This window comes from Pectinophora gossypiella, chromosome 4, assembly GCF_024362695.1.
Source record: "Pectinophora gossypiella chromosome 4, ilPecGoss1.1, whole genome shotgun sequence".
Lineage (NCBI taxonomy): Eukaryota > Metazoa > Arthropoda > Insecta > Lepidoptera > Gelechiidae > Pectinophora > Pectinophora gossypiella.
This window is the reverse complement of record NC_065407.1, coordinates 1,399,945-1,417,763: the sequence shown is the minus strand read 5'-3', so window position 1 is coordinate 1,417,763 and position 17,819 is coordinate 1,399,945. Positions and strand designations below refer to the sequence as shown.

The window sequence follows — 17,819 nt, the reverse complement described above, 5'->3', positions numbered from 1 at the left end:
ACCTATGTTCTTTTAAATAAATGTCCTAATTTTTTTTTACTTTTGTCTACTGACAGATAACGTGGTTTGTAGATGAAAGAAAGTAAGGTGAAAAGAAAACGAAAGTAGGGAAGTAAATAAATTTAAGTGTATTTATAAATATTATACAGTTCATACAGATTCTTAGACTAGAAAACAACACGCTCCAAAGGACCAGCAAGTTTACTCCCTGCCTTATCATCTCATTACCTGATAAAGGGTACGCTATACAACATAACATAACAAACTGCCTATATACGTCCCACTGCTGGGCACAGGCCTCCCCTCAATCAACCGGAGGAGGTATGGAGCATACTCCACCACGCTGCTCCACTGCGGGTTGGTGGAGGTGTTTTTACGGCTAATAGCCGGAACCAACGGCTTAACGTGCCCTCCGAAGCACGGAATCAACTTACTTTTTCGGACAATCAGGTGATTCAAGCCTGAAAAGTCCTTACCAAACAAAGGACAGTCTCACAAAGTGATTTCGACAATGTCCCCATCGGGAATCGAACCCGGACCTCCAGATCGTTAGCCTAACGCTCTAACCACTAGACCACGGAGGCTGTTATACAACATCTCAGGTATATTATTATTAATCAGATGTTACTATGGCAATGACAAAATCTTGATAAATGTCAGAGTAAACTTGCTAACGCTTTTCATAATTTAGTATCACATTCGCTATCAAAATTTATTCTATTCTGTACAGTTAACACGAGTATATACAACCTCGATACTTGCTCGCATTTCAGATAAAATTTAAATAGATTATAAATTAAAAGTCTCGAGTATTTGGAATAATACGAGCAGAAATTCCATTTTCGCATAAAATTCGCTATACGTCACAAACGATATTTATTCAAAGTTACACATTAACCTTGACTGTTATCGTCTTTATCATTTAAATACCTAATTTGCTGTTCACACAAAACTCTTTTTCATACTGAAAGTAATGTAAACATTCTCGATAAGGCACCATTAAGATAGCATCCCTCGGCACCTAGTGTCCATGGAAGTTTATCACTGTCAATCACTTATGTTGCCTATCACGTTGGTCTAATAAAAAGCTCGGTGATGCATCGGTACTTCGTTCATCATACTATGGACGTACCTCTGACTAGTCACTCAAAGATTCACGCACTTTATACATAGTTAACTATTTTTAAAGGATCGATATGTAAAATAGTTTTTTACCTTATTGAACATTAATAACCAGGCTCTTTTCAGTGTAGCAGTCTCCATTCTCGTGTATCGACCCGTTAAAAAAAGTTACTATGTACCTCTGACTAGCCCAATTTGGAAATATAGTCGTGAGCTTATGTTATATTTATCACTTATGTCACTATAGTCTTTAGGCGTGGGGCCTGGCACTATGATATGAGTTTGGAGAAGGGGTGTTCTATATGTCCGTACTGAATGGCGAGTAAAGTGTCCTTGACCCTCTGGTAGAGCGGCTGCGGCTGCTTCATGGTGGGGATGTTGATGTTCTGGTCGAGGAAGCCTATCCTGCTGATGGGGCTGATCACCACCGCAGTGCCCGCGCCGAACATCTCCAACAACTAAAACAATATTCACACGTTAGAAATGCGCTACATGACAACACTGACTACTAGCTAACGGACATCTTCATCATAGTGCGATTCGATATCGCATTGATCTGAATTGTTAGAGTAACGAATAACTTAGTTCAGCTTGCGACGGATGTATCTCTGACTAACCCATATAGTCGTGAGCTTATTTTATTAGAATAAAGTTGTATTTGACCGCGTGTAACAAATAATTGTCGTGCTTCGGAAGGCACGTTAAGCCGTTGGTCCCAGTTACTATTTACTGATGTAAGTGAGTAATCGTTACATGAGCCATGTCAGGGGCCTTTGGCGGCTCAATAATAACCCTAACACCAGGGTTGATGAAGTTGGTATTCTACCTCACAACCTACACAATAGAAGAAGAAGAACAAATAATTGGACGTTTAACCATTAGTTTATACAAATCCTATAGAATGTATAATTTTGACGTTTAAAAGAACATTATTTATTTTATTTATTTATTTTTATCTGTCATCAAACCGTCAATAGGCAAATCAGTTACTTTTTACTAAAACGTCAAAACACGAAATTATTATTATGGAATGTGTATGAAAATGCACACAATTATATTTCTAGATTAACATTTTATTATATTGTATTATATATTATATTTTAACTTATATTTGACCTAGTCGCCTACCTATTTTTTTTTCATTCGTCATTATTTTTAATGAGAATTATGTAACAAAAAGCGAATGTGGCTTGTACGAATTATTATCAATCAAAATGATATCTTTATCGTAAGTTATTAATAAGAAGCATTAATATGCCCATTAGTATTCCTACATAAACTCAGGCCTGTAACCTCTAATGAAGTTGGCAGGGCCGCAAGAAATTGCATTACAACTTGCAACTTATGATACCAATGCCGTGTTTATCAAAAGTTACAAGTCTACACGTTCACAAGCTACAAGTTACTCACAATTAAGTGTAAATTACGTTTATCAAAAAAAAAATAGAGGGATTGTAAAATATACTTGTGAAATAAATATTGACACTTGTAACATGTTATTTACAGTTTTATGTGTAGTTTTGAAAAACACATTCTTGTAATACAGGGCGTGTAAGTTTTGATAAACAGGGCACAAATCTTACGATCGGTATGGCAAAAGTTAATCACTCTATTACCCGTATAAGAAAGGACATAAAGTCTCAGTCACAGCTGAACGCTACGTGTTTACCTATCCAGCGCGCGAAAAGAGTGTTTTTTCCGCGTAAAACCGGCAGTGCGTTTAAGTTCCAAGATAAAGTAGGTTTTTTTTTATTTAATTTTATACATGCATGATATGGTTTTAAAACATAACTTTCCACTATAACATAACTATATATTCGCTTCCAGTCGAACAAAGACGCAACTCACCCGTCCTTGTTTGTTGAGCTCGACAACGCGGTCCATTGTAATGACTTCTTCTTTTACGGTGACGTCCTCCCACTCCTGCGCAAGTTCCATGATCGACCGGCGCGTGACCCCCGGCAGGATCAGACCGTTCAATGGCGGCGTACTTAGTTGCTTGTCTGGAACCAAGTTGGAAATAGATTAGTTGCTTTCAATTGACATGTACTCAGTTGCGATCTGGAACCAGGTCCAAATAGTCTATACGTCCCACTGGTGGGCACAGGACCTCCGCTCAATCAACTAGAGGGGGTATGAACATAATCCACGACGATGCTCCTCTGCAGGTTGGTGGTGCTTTTTACGACTAATAACCTGCACCAACGGCTTAATATGCCCTCCAAAACACTAAATTGTCTTGCTTTTTCTGATAAACAGGTGATGAATCTCAGCCATGATGCCTTACCAAACAAAGGATAGTTTCACAAAGTAATTTTGACAATGTCCTAACCACTAAGACTACGGAGGTTGCTTTTTTACCGTTGTAATTTAATTAATATAATTATTTAATATATTTTATATATAACTTAATGGACATTAAATAACATAACTAAAATAACATTAAATAACTTACAATGGAATAATTGACAGCTATATCCATTGTAAGTAATGCATGGAACTATTTTTAGACCCGTTACAAAATATACCAAAATAACTTAATTAAACATTGTAATTAATTCGAAGAACTTAAAACGTAAAACCCCGTAACATCTGACTAAAAAGCATAAACGATTGCGTTATACTTTGCACAAAGAAAATAAGTCTAGAAAAATCGTTATCCTTATGTGAGTGACCCCAAATGTTGCCTCAGATATGAGACGAGAATTTACCGGTCATAGGGTCAGAACGTCAATAGAGATAACGGAACAATATCGGACGCTTACACTATAACTAGTTTATAACCGCATCGCACCAATTACAGATAATATGCTACTTTCCAACTAGTTAAATCAGGTACTTTTTACTAAACGTCAAAACACGAAATTACTAAGGAAATTATATGAAAAAGCACGCTGTGACGTAATAAAAAAACCTGATAAAATATAGGACTCATTACGTCTTTCTTGATTAAAATCCATAAATAAGTTAAATAGAAAAAAGAAAATGTTTTTCGTTAGTTTTAGATCTGTCTTTATTTAGTAATCAGAATTACATAATTTATATTGAACCCAGTACACGACCCAACCGATTAAAAATGTCACGGCGAAAACGCATGGCTTGCGTTTCCTTCTACTAAATAAACACTGATTTGTGTTCACTTACACTGCTTACTGTTGTATATAACCAGCTGTTTACTTTTATATTTTGATGGCATAATAAAGTTTACACGTGTAGGCCTAGCTGTGTAAAAACAATGTAAATAATTATATAAACACGAGGAAGCTTACTTATGTAAGAGGTTTGTCAATATTGTTATAATAATCGTATAAACAATGGAGCCTATTCGAGCGGACACAAACTTAACCCAATTTTTGTTGGACAGCTCTTAAATTAGTGCCGTTCTTCACTAACAAAACGTGCAAGAAAGAGTTGGAGCTTTATTTAATTTATTTATTTCTAGAAACATGACTCATATGTGTTAGGCTTATTCTAGATGTTAGTAGCCTTATCCAATATTAGATGCTATGACATTCAAGTCGCAACATCTTTGTAAATACGGGCAGTCGAGTCGCGCACTTATCATCGCCAGGGCGGCGTGGCCGCTGCCCCGCAAGTTGAGAAGTTGTCGAAATGGAAAGTTGTCGAATTAGGACATAGAATTGATCATTTGTCCAATTGAGAAACTTGGCGAATTGGGAGAGTGGTCCAATTGAACCGGAAGGGCACCCTTCGCACCAGAGACAGGCATCGCTTCCTCATAGTCGTGTAAAAGCAGCCGACGCGAGCTTCAGCGAACATGCCCGAGGCGCTACAGAACCGAGGCAGCCGCAACGACGCGGGTGGCGCTGTACGATTTCCTATATATACTGTATTTTTTTTAGTCCTATCAAATTAAATTGGTGGTTGCCCGAATTGACGCCAATGGTTTTTGTATTTTAAAAGGCATCCTTGCGACGGGTCCTCTTACGAAACTGTTTGTCTGCTACCATTTTACGCCTAAATCGATGGACCGATTTACGAGATACAACGCGATATAACCGAAGTTGCAACTGGAAAGATAGTAAAAATATATTTAACTATCTATCCGCCCGCGACTTAGTCCGCGTAGACTTCATACAAATTTCTAAGAGCTTCCTTACGTCCTTTTTTTGTGCTAAGTTTCATGCTTCTACCCACTGGCTAGACATTAATCAATCAGTCAGTGTTGTTACTTTCTGCTTTTATGATATAGAAGAAGAGAAGATTAGACGATGAGATTCATCTTAAGTACAGTTTTTACTAACACAGTTGTTTCGACCATTATAGACAGCGATACGGCTCACCACCTAACGGTGGTCTAACAGAAAGCCCAATGAGGTATGGGTACTTAGTTCATCTTATGATGGATGTACCTATGACTACCTCAATGAGTATATAGTTGTGGGCTTATGCTAAGAAGAAGAGAGAAGATATCCTTACCTCCATGTTCGTTGATATAGACCATGAAGATGTTCATAGCGCCGACCTCGGTCAGCTCGTGGTTGGGTCCGAAGAGCCACAACACTTGATGATGACCTAGTTTCGCCGCTCGCGCCGTGGCCTCTGCGAAAAAAAAACTAATTAACCAACGCAACGCGAATTTAAATTACGTCATTTTAATACAGTGATTACCGAATCCGCTGAGACATTTAAACATGCCAATTCATTTTGTTTTGTATAAATAAGTACTTTACAATACTCATGATATAAGAAGTCCAGGTATGCTCAATCCTATAACAAGCCGCCATTGCTAGCCCATAGATGACGTAAGTGTTACCATTAAATTGGTATTTCCAACATTCCAAGCACGTAAATTTTATTATTGAAAATTAAGCGAATTACTGACTAATGTTTAATTACTATTATTTGTCACATATATAACAAAATATTAAAACGCTCCACCACTGGGCCATCTGTAGTCAAGGCGTAGTTCAAAACAATTATTTTGTACCTATTTTTAGTGTCGTAATGGCAAACTGTTTTGTGAGCCTAATACAGGGTGTTAGTGTACAAGTATGTACAGGTAGCCATACAATTGCGTATGGGTGTTAGTCACACCATAACAAATACTGACGGGGATGATTCGGACCATGATTCTGAATTGATATCAAGCCGAATTTCCAAGAAATTCATGAAAATGTTTGTGTTTTTTGCGACGGAAAATTCCACTTGATATTAACTCCTGCCTGAATAGTTCCTCAAAGTTTTCGTTACGATGTCACTAACACTGTATATTAATTGAAGATCTGCCAACTCACCAATCGTAGGGCCGTAGTTAGAGCCGACTTTCCTATTGCCAACACCGCCGGGGAAGGCGCGCACCACATTGGGGTCTGCGTAAATCGACACGGCGCCGTCCGTACTCGTCTTGTAGTACGCACTCACTGGACTTAGGATGACGAACAGCAACGCTGTCTCAGGAGCCATGATGCCGAAGGTTGGCTGCAGGGGGGGGACGTGTTAGTATCACATACATAAATCCATATATAAATCAGACCGATTTATGTCAGAGTAGGTGGAGCTACAAGAAATCAAGGGCTTGTTTAATAAACATTACAATGGTCTTCTTCTATCGTGTGGGTTCTGAGGTGGATTACCAACCCCATCAACCCTGGTATCAGGGTTACTATTGAGCCGCCAAAGGTCTTACATGGCTCATGTAACCACTACTAACTTACAACAGTAAGTAGTAACCAGGACCAACGGCTTAACGTGCCTTCCGAAGCCGTTGCATCGTTCTTTCGGACAATCAGGTGATCAGCCTGTAATGTCCTATAACCAAACTAAGGATCACAAAGTGATATGCAAATTCAACCAAGATTTGTTTACCCTGGCCGCAAACTAACTTCATCGGGTTAAAAGATTTAAATAGGTAAATTTCAGTGGCCGTAAACTAATCGAAAAATGTATTTTAAGGGGCTGAGGGTGTATTTATGAGGTCTCGCACGACCTAAATATTTTTCTAGGGCCGCCACTGGTTTTAATACGAAGTCCTAGGATGGTTACAATCTCTACTACGAAATCGAAGCCGTGATCTCTTTACAGAACTCTCAATAGACATACATAAAATAAGAGTGATACTTTGATACATTTCAGGAGAATGAGAGAGGAGAAAAAGAAAAAGAGGAGAAACACTAGTGATATCCTCCACCAACCCGCATTGGAGCAGCGTGGTGGAGTATGCTCCATACTTCCTCCGGTTGATTGAGGGGAGGCCTGTGCCCAGCAGTGGGACGTATATAGGCTGTTTATGTAATTGTAACAACATCTTTGTGGTATATCTACAATGTTTTTCTATAAATATTGTTTCTGTATCCAATAAATTTTTTCGAGATTTCACCGGCGTTTTAATTTAATATATTACACAAATATGCAAATAAAACTATTCTATACTATAGTTTTACTTGACTACATTTTTATTTAAGTGGGTGCGCTTCCCTACGTTTTTATAATAAGTTTAATATCGTTTTATTATAATTTTTAAACGATTAATTAAGATAAATTATATAAGTGTGTTACACAAAGTTATTCGCATCAGATGGAACTAGCGTGAGCGTGACAGACACATTCGTTTAGCTAATTAAAAGTATCTCAATCTCCTTTTCTTATCTGTCAACGATAAGTTTTGTGTCTTTGAACTTTTTATCTTAAAATATATAAAAAAGGTCTGACTTTTATATGCCACATAGTGAATGAATAATTTTGGCAAATAGATAATTAATTATCAAACCAGAACATTTAAGTATTATCTCGAGAGATATACGTTTTATGATATCTAAGTAATTGATTTAAATTTTTATCATATCAGTGCAGTGGTACGATTTACTTAGAAGCAGGTGGGGCGGAGATAACAACATTCTTATCGTATCCACCTCCCACGCACTGATTCCGACGTAAACATGAAATTTTTTAAAAAATAATACCGTGTTCTTAACGCATTTTTAATCAGAAGACTCCCGATATTTCAACATTGTTGCAAGTGCCATGATCACGGGACGACATGAAATTGGAGTGGAGTAGGTCGAGAATTATGGATCTACCTACTCCACTCCAATTTTATCAGTCGCCGGGAGTTTCATATCCCTGATCATAACGCGGTAAGAACCCGGTATTATGTGTTTCAATTATGATAATAACCGAGTAAACCTCAAACAATGTATGAAAAAATAATCAAGATTCGGTACGGAATTAAAACATTTGCAACACAAACAACTTGGTGTACAGTCATGAGCAATATAATGTACCCACTTTAGGACTGTGTCGCACTAACATATTTGACATTTAGTGAGACTTACAGTTCAATTTGTCAAAAAAGTTAATGTCACATGGTACCAAAGTGTATACATATTAATGCTCGTGACCGTACCTACATCACATGTTATTATTTGTTTAAAATTAAAAGGCAATGACTTATCTACCAGGGATGTAAAGGCGATAATCGTGTTGTTTAGTTTAGTTTTATGTAACCCGATAACATGCAGAGTTCAAAGTTATACATACGTGCATAAGATCACGCCTATTTGTCAACTTTAGGTATAGTTAATTTAAATTTATTAAGATCGGTTATACGTTAATATCAATTTGTGTTATGTGGATGACATTGTGAGGTATGCCGGAAAGCAATGGATGAGACTTGCACAGGACCGGAAAGGATGACGTGAAAGAGAGGAGGCCTATACCTACAGTGGGTGGATACAGATTGAGTTAATAAGAATTTTGTCCCTTCTCTCCCGAAGCCCACCTATTTAGTTCTTCCGTGGTCCACTAATATTGACACACGATGTTGGTGTGTTTTGTTTGTGTGCAATAAAGTATATTTGATTTGATTAAGAATAATAATAGATTCCCATCTTAATCGCACGGTATTGGTGTACACATAACTAATCAAAAATAAACTTATTTATTCTTCTTATATTACGTAAGCGTTGTTTCCTTATTTATATATTCCTTATTTCATTAATTTGCATTTTTCAGTTTCGATTTTATTGATTACCATTGTGTTTAATCGTTATATATCCTAATCATAGGTCAACGTAGTGATAAGTAGATGACACATTCACGCTTATTTCCCATTGGGTTAGAGACCACGGGTTTATAGAATATCCATAAAAAGTACCCACGACGGACCAACTAGAACTAAACACGCTAAGTATATTATTTTATCAATAACAGTATATTACACATTCAAAAATTCTTTACACAGTTTATAGGTACTCCGTTATATCCCTCCCTTTTTTTTATTTCGGTTTTATACGGATTGGTTTAAATGGTTTTAAACCGGCCTTACATCTATAATCCTTCTTCCACTCTCATCCAAATTTAAATTTTGTTGGACTTACCTCAGTGGCTATAAGGGTGGGTCGTATATAGAGTGTGGAGGTTTCAGAATGTGGTACCCACTCCTGGTCGATCTGCACCAGCCGGCAGATGCACTTGATAAGCTCCTCGCTGTCGAACGTTGGCAGCCCTGACCGCTGCGCGGCGAGGTTCATACGCTCCATGTTTAAATCCGGCCGGAACAACCGGATCTTATCGTCTGCTCCCCGATAAGCCTTCAGGCCTTCGAACAACTGCAAAACAATTCAAATGATTACAAATGATTCCACTAAAAAGTTTATTCAGTTTGTAACATAGTGGCACTTCGAATCGTCATTTTTTACTGCAGCTTCTCACAATCTGTATAGCCGCACAAAGAAGCTGCAAGAAAAACCTCGGTACAAGGCCCTAAACGTTCTTTAATAAAACAAATTATTAAGTATTGGTATACAATTTAGTAATTTTGCATACGTCATCATCATGAGCCCATTAACGTCCCCACTGCTGGGGCACGGGCCTTCCCTATGGATGGATAGGGAGATCGGGCCTTAAACTATCACGCGGGCCCAGTGCCAGTGCAAATTTTGCATTCATATCTACAAAAATAATAACTTTTTTTTACAAAGTTTCTGTTTAATTACTGGCGGAAATTATTCCACTCAATGTAATGTGAATATTTCTTAGTGAAATGCGTTACCAAACAAAAGATCCAAATGGAGAGATAACAACAACATAATATATTTACATTCAACTGGAAGATAACGAGCACGGCCGCACGCACTTCATTGAGATCAACAAAACAAGAGATCAAAATTTCTAGAACTATTGACGTCATATACCAGTCGTGGGTCACACTGCGGCTTGGCTTGTACTGAATGAGGTCCATTTATTGAGGACATCCACCACCGCTATTACATGATTATTTCGACCAAAATCTTAAGATTTATTTTTTTGATGTTATAGTATTGTTGCCCTTCGTGTTGGCCTTTGGTTTTGGATTCATACAAGACCATTAACCCGGCCCCAGGGGGGACAGAGTCATCTTCTCTGCCGTCTACTGGGGCAATTGACAATTACAGTTCGGCGCGTCCTTACCGCGGGGGTAGGTGCCTCTTACTTCAATGGGCCGGAGTGAGATGGTGGCTGAGTTATAGGTACCTAGATCTACGGGGTATAAAGTAGAACCCTTGCCCAGAGACGGAAAAGTGCTGTGGCATCGTCTCTTCATCAATCACCCCGCATCATCACACTGTTGAGTCCATTTTGCTCTACCGTTTCCGGTCCTCGGTTCGGTGGTCGGTGGCATCGTCTAATAATAAAAAAAAATATTTTATATAGAAATAAGGACAGGCACTTACTTGTATCGCGTAGTGCAGAGCTTTGGCCGCGGGGTGCAAGCTAAGGTTCTCGAAAGGAAGGATTTCTGGTTTCTGCCAGCCGCCGAGTTGTTTGTGGAACGGGATTTTGAGCATGTGATCAGTGAAGTATTTGCCAAAGCCGAGGTCCTGGGCCTCAGGCTTGGCTTGCAGCTGGTAGGGCGCCGCGAGCCGCACTTGCAGGTCTTCGTGCTGAAACCGTCATACATACATAAACTCCCGAAATTCCTTATGGTGGGGGGGGACAAGGCACAAAAGACCAGAGACAACTTGCATCCACTGTTGATACAAAGTCCTAAGTTAGATGTGATGATCCTTATGGTGACAAGGGATCGGCTTATCGCCCATAACGATTGTCCATCATGTTGGAAAGGACACAATCCTTCTAGGATTTTTCGACATGGGCAAACAAGCAGCTGAATGTGTTCTGTGCTTGTTATTCGCTCCAGTCCAGCATAGATGCTCTGTAACTGTCATAACGTCAGATATACAAGTAAACAAGTGCGCTGACGCAAGTCACGTGTCCGGTTGCATGCGCGCGCCGCTGTGCCGAGCATGTGCATTTTCTACAAGAATAATATGCTCAGATTTGATGCGTCATTTTGCGAGCTTGAAATTTCATAAAAGCTATTTTATAAATGTTTTGTGAAAATTTTAAGTGATGTTATTGTCTTGTTTTTGTGTCCTTTTATAATAATCAATTTCTATTTTATGTGTGTTAGCTATCTCAGGCTGTAAACTTAAGGAAATGAAAAGTAGGTGGTTAAAGTCACAGTGTTAGCGGTTTTCTTAGCAGCAATTTATTTTTTTATTGTAGATATCCCGCATTTGGCATTAACTACTTGGGCGGATAAATGGGGGCTCTAACCCGGTACAAAATTTAAGACAACAGGCCTGAAGGTGTCCGCGTACAGGGCGTTGTTAGAGAGGATTATATTTGAAAGAATTAATCGACCCTAGTTGGCCGATAGCGATAAGCTCTGAATGAGGGAATTTGTTTATTTATTTATTTATAAAGCACAACCACATCACATATATTAAAACATTTTAAACATTTATAAGGTTACGGTACTGTGACTAATATATATGACAATTACGGCGTACATAACTTATACAATAAAATTAAGGGTACTTAAGTATTTAAAAATAAAGTAAATTAAAATGAATGTAGAAAATGAATGTATGTTTGTTTGAATGTAGTCCACGAAATACAGGGTGTGGGAGTAACATCGTAACGAATACTGAGAGGGATGATTTAGCTCATGATTCTGAGTTAATATAAAGTGGACTTTTTCTTGCAAAAGTCTATACTTTTGCACATAATTTATCTTCATCTCAATTTATCTTTTGCATCATAATTGAACATAATTTAAAAAAACAAAAAGCATTAATTTTGCGACGGAAAGTTCCACTGAAAGATGATTATCACGGTCTGAATTAGTAGTGTGTAAGTAAGTAGTCGTTACATAAGCCATGTCAGGGGCCTTTGGCGGCTCAATAGTTACCCTGACACCAGGGTTGACGGGGTTGGTACTCCACCTCACAACCTACACGATAGAAGGAGACGGTCTGAATATTGAATCTTCCCACCTCAGTATTCGGGACGATGTCACTAACACCCTGTATATCACTATACAACTTTGCACTTGGTGCTTAGAATAAAATTCTCAAGCGTCGATGCGTATGCAGACACAAACAAGATAAAGGTTCAAGTTTTATTTACGAGGTTACTATCGAAGTAAAAACAATCTGTCGTTCTAATTAATGTAGGAGTTTTCCTCTTGAGCGTTCTTTACCAGCGGTTACTAAAAGGCAGTTGTGAAAGGCTCACAGGGGGTTCTGTAGCGCAAATGAGCCCACTAATTGTACTGTAATCTTGCGTTTGTTTGTATAGTCTTTACTGTCCTCTATTCTTAACCATTTTTGTGTATGTTCAATTGTTTATTATGATGTGTACAATAAAGAGAATTTGTATTTGTATAGTGTATGTTATGTTTGTATAGCTTATGTGATGTTACCTTGAAGGAAAGTTCAGGCGTGATGTCGGGGCGGGCGGCGGGCGCGGCGGCGGGCGGGGCCTCGGGCAGCGCGTGCGCCGCCTCCTCCAGCTCCTTGTAGCGCAGCGACGAGCTGCACCAGCGCACCGTCTGCAGCTTGTGCTGGTTCTCGAAGATCCATTTCACTAAAACCTACAAGAATTCATTTTAGTTCATCTTATGATGACCTCTGACTACCATTGACTACCCCAATTGGTATATAGTCGTGAGCTTATTTTATGTTACATCAGCAAGTAAATATATACTTTATTGCACAAATACAGAAAATACAGATTTATACTTAATATGAAAGGAGTGCAAAGGATATTAAAAATCATCACATAAAAAACCGAATTGGGAACCTCATCTTTCATCTGTGATAAACAGGCAGACAGGGCCGCGCCATAAGTTTATTTTTACCATTATGAAACGGATCCCTAATTATTCATCCAACAATGACTCACTTGCAATGAAATACAAAAACAAAGACAAAATAAAATGAATTACTTATCAATAAAATGTAAAAAATGGAACATTTATCACGCGCATGCGCATGTTTCGGGACAATAATTTTATGCAATAAATTAAAAAAAATACAGTAGTATACTACTCACATTACGTCAAACAAAAGGAAGATATAAGCAGAGTATTCATTTTAATAGGCAAAAAATCATTCAAAAAGTACTTTTTTCCTTATTAATAATCACTTTATTAAAAATCTAAATAAATTCTCACCTTGCTCCGACGAAGAGGCATTTTAAATCACAAAAAAATAAAAAGGTAATGCACTTGAAATCACGGAAAACTATCACTTTTTGCGTATCTATCACTTTTCTTCGATCGTTAAATTTAAATTCGTTTTCACTCTTCAAATTAGTACATTTGTTCGTTGCTCCACGTTGACTGACTTCACTGAACCCCGAGCACAAACATTTATTAAAGAGAAGGAGATAAGATTGTGACCTATGTATGACGACTAATTATAAAATATTATTTGATAACGCAGAGAATCTTAATCAAAATAAGATTACGCATGAAGTGTTATTTATTTGGAGGAACAATGTGCGCACGAGCGTGCCAGCGAAGAGAGGTGGGACACTGCGCAGCTCCTGGGGTCGCGGTGCCTGTACCAGGTCACCAACACAATATATCCATATGTTAATACGGCTGGCGAATAAGCTTATTTACGCACAACGACACCAATTTACATTAACAATTATTCCACCGTCCGTACCTACACCCCGCGCACACAAAATAGCAAATCGATACTCAACAAGTCCATTCAAAACTAATAAACAAAACTTTCAGGTAAAGTACTGACACAAATTATCTTTTTAAATATTTTAATTTCCAGGTAACTTTGTGTTAATCACATTTATGAAAAATATCCTACATACTAAACGTATTTAATAATATAATCTCATTTTAAAACAAACAAAAGATTTATTTTAAAGATGACAAGTTAATACTGAGTCTTCAGTAAAACTAATAAGGCAAATGATTTATCTAAAACAAATTAGGCTGAGTTCTAAGCTCTCGGTTTTCGTTTTTCGCATGTTTTTTTAAGAGGTCCATGATTTCGTTGTCGAACTCTTTTGGGGTGGGCTGTTTCCCGACGATCCAGTAGAAGAGGTCCCAGTCGTTGCTAGCAGAGTTGATGAGGCGGTCGTACATCAGCGCCTGCTCTTCGCTGAAGCCGTCCAGATACTTCTTTGCGAAGGTGCTCAGAAGCAGGTCGTTCTCCAACATGCCTCGCTTGCGGGACTGGTAGTGCAGCCTGGAACAACACACTTGGAGTAAATCCTCGTTTTAAAGTTATTGAAATTTTCAAAAAGGGAAAACGTTTCGGTATGGAACAGAATTAATCTTCGCAAAATTAACCTTCAATAAGTATATCTTTCAATCAATGATTCAACAAAATGTATTTATTTAATCATTTATTGTACACAGGTAAACACAACACGACAACAAGAAGAGAAACAGAAGGCACAAATTATTTATAATAGAAATATTTATTTGTCTTTGAAATAATTTTAGAATTTACAAGGCTAGAATATAATTTGCATTTTATCCTCGCATTCACTATGCCAAGCTACACCTAGTGGCGTCGTAGTCGACGGAGCGACTATTATCCATGAAAGTAACGATTACAATATTTAAAAACTTTCTATTTTACTTGGACAAATTTGCCGGTAAAATAAAGATAAGAACCTATTAGAAAATAATTAAATTAATTATTCATTATTATTCCCTTATATACCTAAAACTACAACTGTATGTTTCTGTGTACATAATTTTTATTTAAGAGGATTTGCATTTGACCATAATATCTTGTTAGTGATAATGCAGCCTAAGTTGGGACATAACTCTAAAAAATATTCGTATAAATTACTGCTATTCATGTTATTCATCAAAAGCAACTATTAAATGTTAATGTTAACCTCCTGCACAATGACGCCACATATTTATCGCAGAAACCACACGAGCTTTCTGAAAAACATTGCGAAAGTAAGATTCAAGATAAAACACACAAACAACTGATAACTTATTACTGGGCACAACTATCAACCAACAGTCCTCCTGGGGTAAATATTTATCGCCGTCAGGCTTATATTATTTATTTCAATATACCTAATTAATAGGTAATCTTATCTGTACATGAATGGTAGTCCTAAGGCAACAGGGCAGTGGGCTATATCAAAAAAGTATCATTATCAATCTTGTTGCAAACAATTGGAGGTGGAACATGTGCTTCCTGCATAGTAGTATCGTAGTTTTAATTAGAAAAGAAAGTAGTAGTCAAAAATATTGCAATACATTGATAATACACAAGAAGTTCTAGCAGGGTTCTTTAAGATCAGCGCAACCAGGGGCGGCCAAAATATTTTTGTAATCTTCGAGTCACCACAGAAACCCGCGGAACGCGGCGCGGTTTCATACAAGTTAAAATACAGAACTCCGTGGAAGCGCGGCGCGGTTTCATACAAGTTAACACAGAACTCCGCGGAAGCGCGGCGCGGTTTCATACAAGTTAACACAGAACTCCGCGGAAGCGCGGCGTGGTTTCAAACAAGTTAATACAGAACTCCGCGGAGGCGCGGTACGGTTTCCTACAAGTTATCACAGTACTCCGCGAAACTGCAGCGCGGTTTTAAACAAGTTAACACAGAACTCCGCGGAGACGCGGCGCCGTTTCATAGAAGTTAACACAGAACTCCACAAAGGCACAGTCCGCTTGCATACAAGTTAAACTAAAATCCGTGGAGGCGCGGCGCGGTTTCATACAAAGACACGCTTCCCGGGCAAGCAACTCGCGGTACCGCCTCTGTATGCATTTAGGCTTTATGGATCCCAAACTTTTGACTGATCATTTTATAAAACAGCTTCATTTACCTTGTTTCTGTGTATTTGCAAGTTTTATGAATAAGAAGAAAAAAATGTTTTTAACATTGTTAAAAAAGTCATTATGAAAATGTTATATACAAAATGTTATTAAATAATATTACTAGTCTCGGCCACGATGTAACTAAAATTTGTGAAATATAGAATATATTTTTTTATTTTTTATTTTATAATATTACCACAGCTGATGATTGGTATTCCCAGCTGATTTCGGTGATTTACGGTGTGTGAACATTAATCAATAACGATTATCAATACTACTAATACTCAAAAACAGTATTCTCTACTGGAAGAATATGGAATGTGTTCTGCTGCTTATCAATCCAGACATGTCTTTAAAAACCAAATGAAGGGCTGGAACATGTTGAGCTATCTTAATGAGCAATGCACTGGTATCCAGTCATGATACTTTTGTCTGTCTGGGAAGACAGAACTGCATTTGTTCCGCCTATACTACAATGCAAACTAAAATGCCCTGACTAATATATCTCAGGAATCTCTGTGGCTACAGCGAAGAGAAATATAATATAAGTTAGCAAATATGAAGCTTTTCAGAAAATAAAAGACATTAGTATTATTATTATTCTACCTTACCTTTATACTTACCGCTTTAACTCTTGAAATTGAGAGTAATGCCTCTATTTAGCATAAAAATAAAACAATGTGTAATGTTATCCTCCACCAACCCGCAGTGGAGCAGCATGGTGGAGTATGCTCCATACCCTCTCCGGTTGATTGTGAGGAGGCCTGTGCCCAGCAGTGGGACGTATATAGGCTATTTATGTTATGTATGTAATGTTATGTCACATAATAACATACCTGGCTTTGCGGTGACCCAGAGACTGCGGCTTGCTGAAGTCGTATGCAGGCAGCTCCAGGTAGGTAGTGTCTATAGTGTCTGACGTTCCAATGCTGGATGCTCTAGTTCCCAGCCTCTTCATCACCATTTGCACAGCCTGAAAATTCAAGCATTTATTAAGTCAATAGATCGCCTCGCGTACCTTTATTTCGCTAAATAAGATATAATACTTACAGGTCGGAAACGCAACATTGTATTTCTTTTTGGATTTTGTGTGAGTAAAAATAGAGACTCAGAATCCCGAATATTTATTCAACGAAACAACTGGAAAATAGCGAAGGAAAACGAATGACAATCAAAATGTCAAACGTGACAGACAGACATTTTTTTTTTTTTTTTGGTTTGGTTTTCCCCGAAGGGTAAGGCAAAGGGAACTATGCCCATACAGCCATGTCTGACGTATTTTTTTTCCTTGATGATTAATGAAATGGTGAAAGGTGATGAATGATGATGATGAAACCTAAGCCCCCACCCTCGGAGTAGACTCCTACTCCGAACCCCAAACGAATTAACTCAAAAGTCCGCATAAACTTTTGAGCTATGAAGCGGCTTCCTAGCACGAAGCGAAAATAGGCAGATACACTTTGTTAGTGACAGACAGACAGCTGTCTGGTGATTTTTTTGCTGTTTATAAAGATACTTTTAAAGCGTGACAGGCCCTGCCAGTTCGTTTCTTTCTCATTCATTTATATGCCTGTCACGCTTATA

General features: G+C 38.0%; 3 protein-coding genes across 4 annotated transcripts in view; all 3 read right to left on the bottom strand.

The window, feature by feature from the left end:
* LOC126366202 (uncharacterized) overlaps positions 1-17,819 on the bottom strand; it is a 261,987-nt gene that overhangs the window by 235,630 nt on the left and 8,538 nt on the right. Inside the window, exon 3 of one of the 2 annotated variants that reach the window (XM_050009211.1) lies at positions 14,720-14,731. The exons of the other annotated variant lie outside the window; for it this stretch is intronic. The gene's annotated coding sequence lies outside the window, so the exon portion shown is untranslated. Of the gene's footprint in view, positions 1-14,719; positions 14,732-17,819 lie in introns of those variants that run through there. 2 annotated transcript variants of the gene reach the window in all.
* On the bottom strand, positions 108-13,947 carry LOC126366283 (branched-chain-amino-acid aminotransferase, cytosolic). Its single transcript, XM_050009362.1, has 8 exons — positions 13,586-13,947; positions 12,833-13,003; positions 10,797-11,006; positions 9,462-9,692; positions 6,381-6,564; positions 5,563-5,685; positions 2,971-3,125; positions 108-1,580 (listed from the first exon to the last, which is right to left on the bottom strand). Exons 1-8 carry the CDS (start codon positions 13,604-13,606, stop codon positions 1,392-1,394), a joined length of 1,284 nt encoding a protein of 427 aa, XP_049865319.1. The 5' UTR covers positions 13,607-13,947; the 3' UTR covers positions 108-1,391.
* Positions 14,177-17,425, bottom strand: LOC126366347 (succinate dehydrogenase assembly factor 2-B, mitochondrial-like). Its single transcript, XM_050009469.1, has 3 exons — positions 17,286-17,425; positions 17,072-17,208; positions 14,177-14,627 (listed from the first exon to the last, which is right to left on the bottom strand). The coding sequence occupies exons 1-3, from the start codon at positions 17,301-17,303 to the stop codon at positions 14,357-14,359; spliced, it is 426 nt and encodes a 141-aa protein (XP_049865426.1). The 5' UTR covers positions 17,304-17,425; the 3' UTR covers positions 14,177-14,356.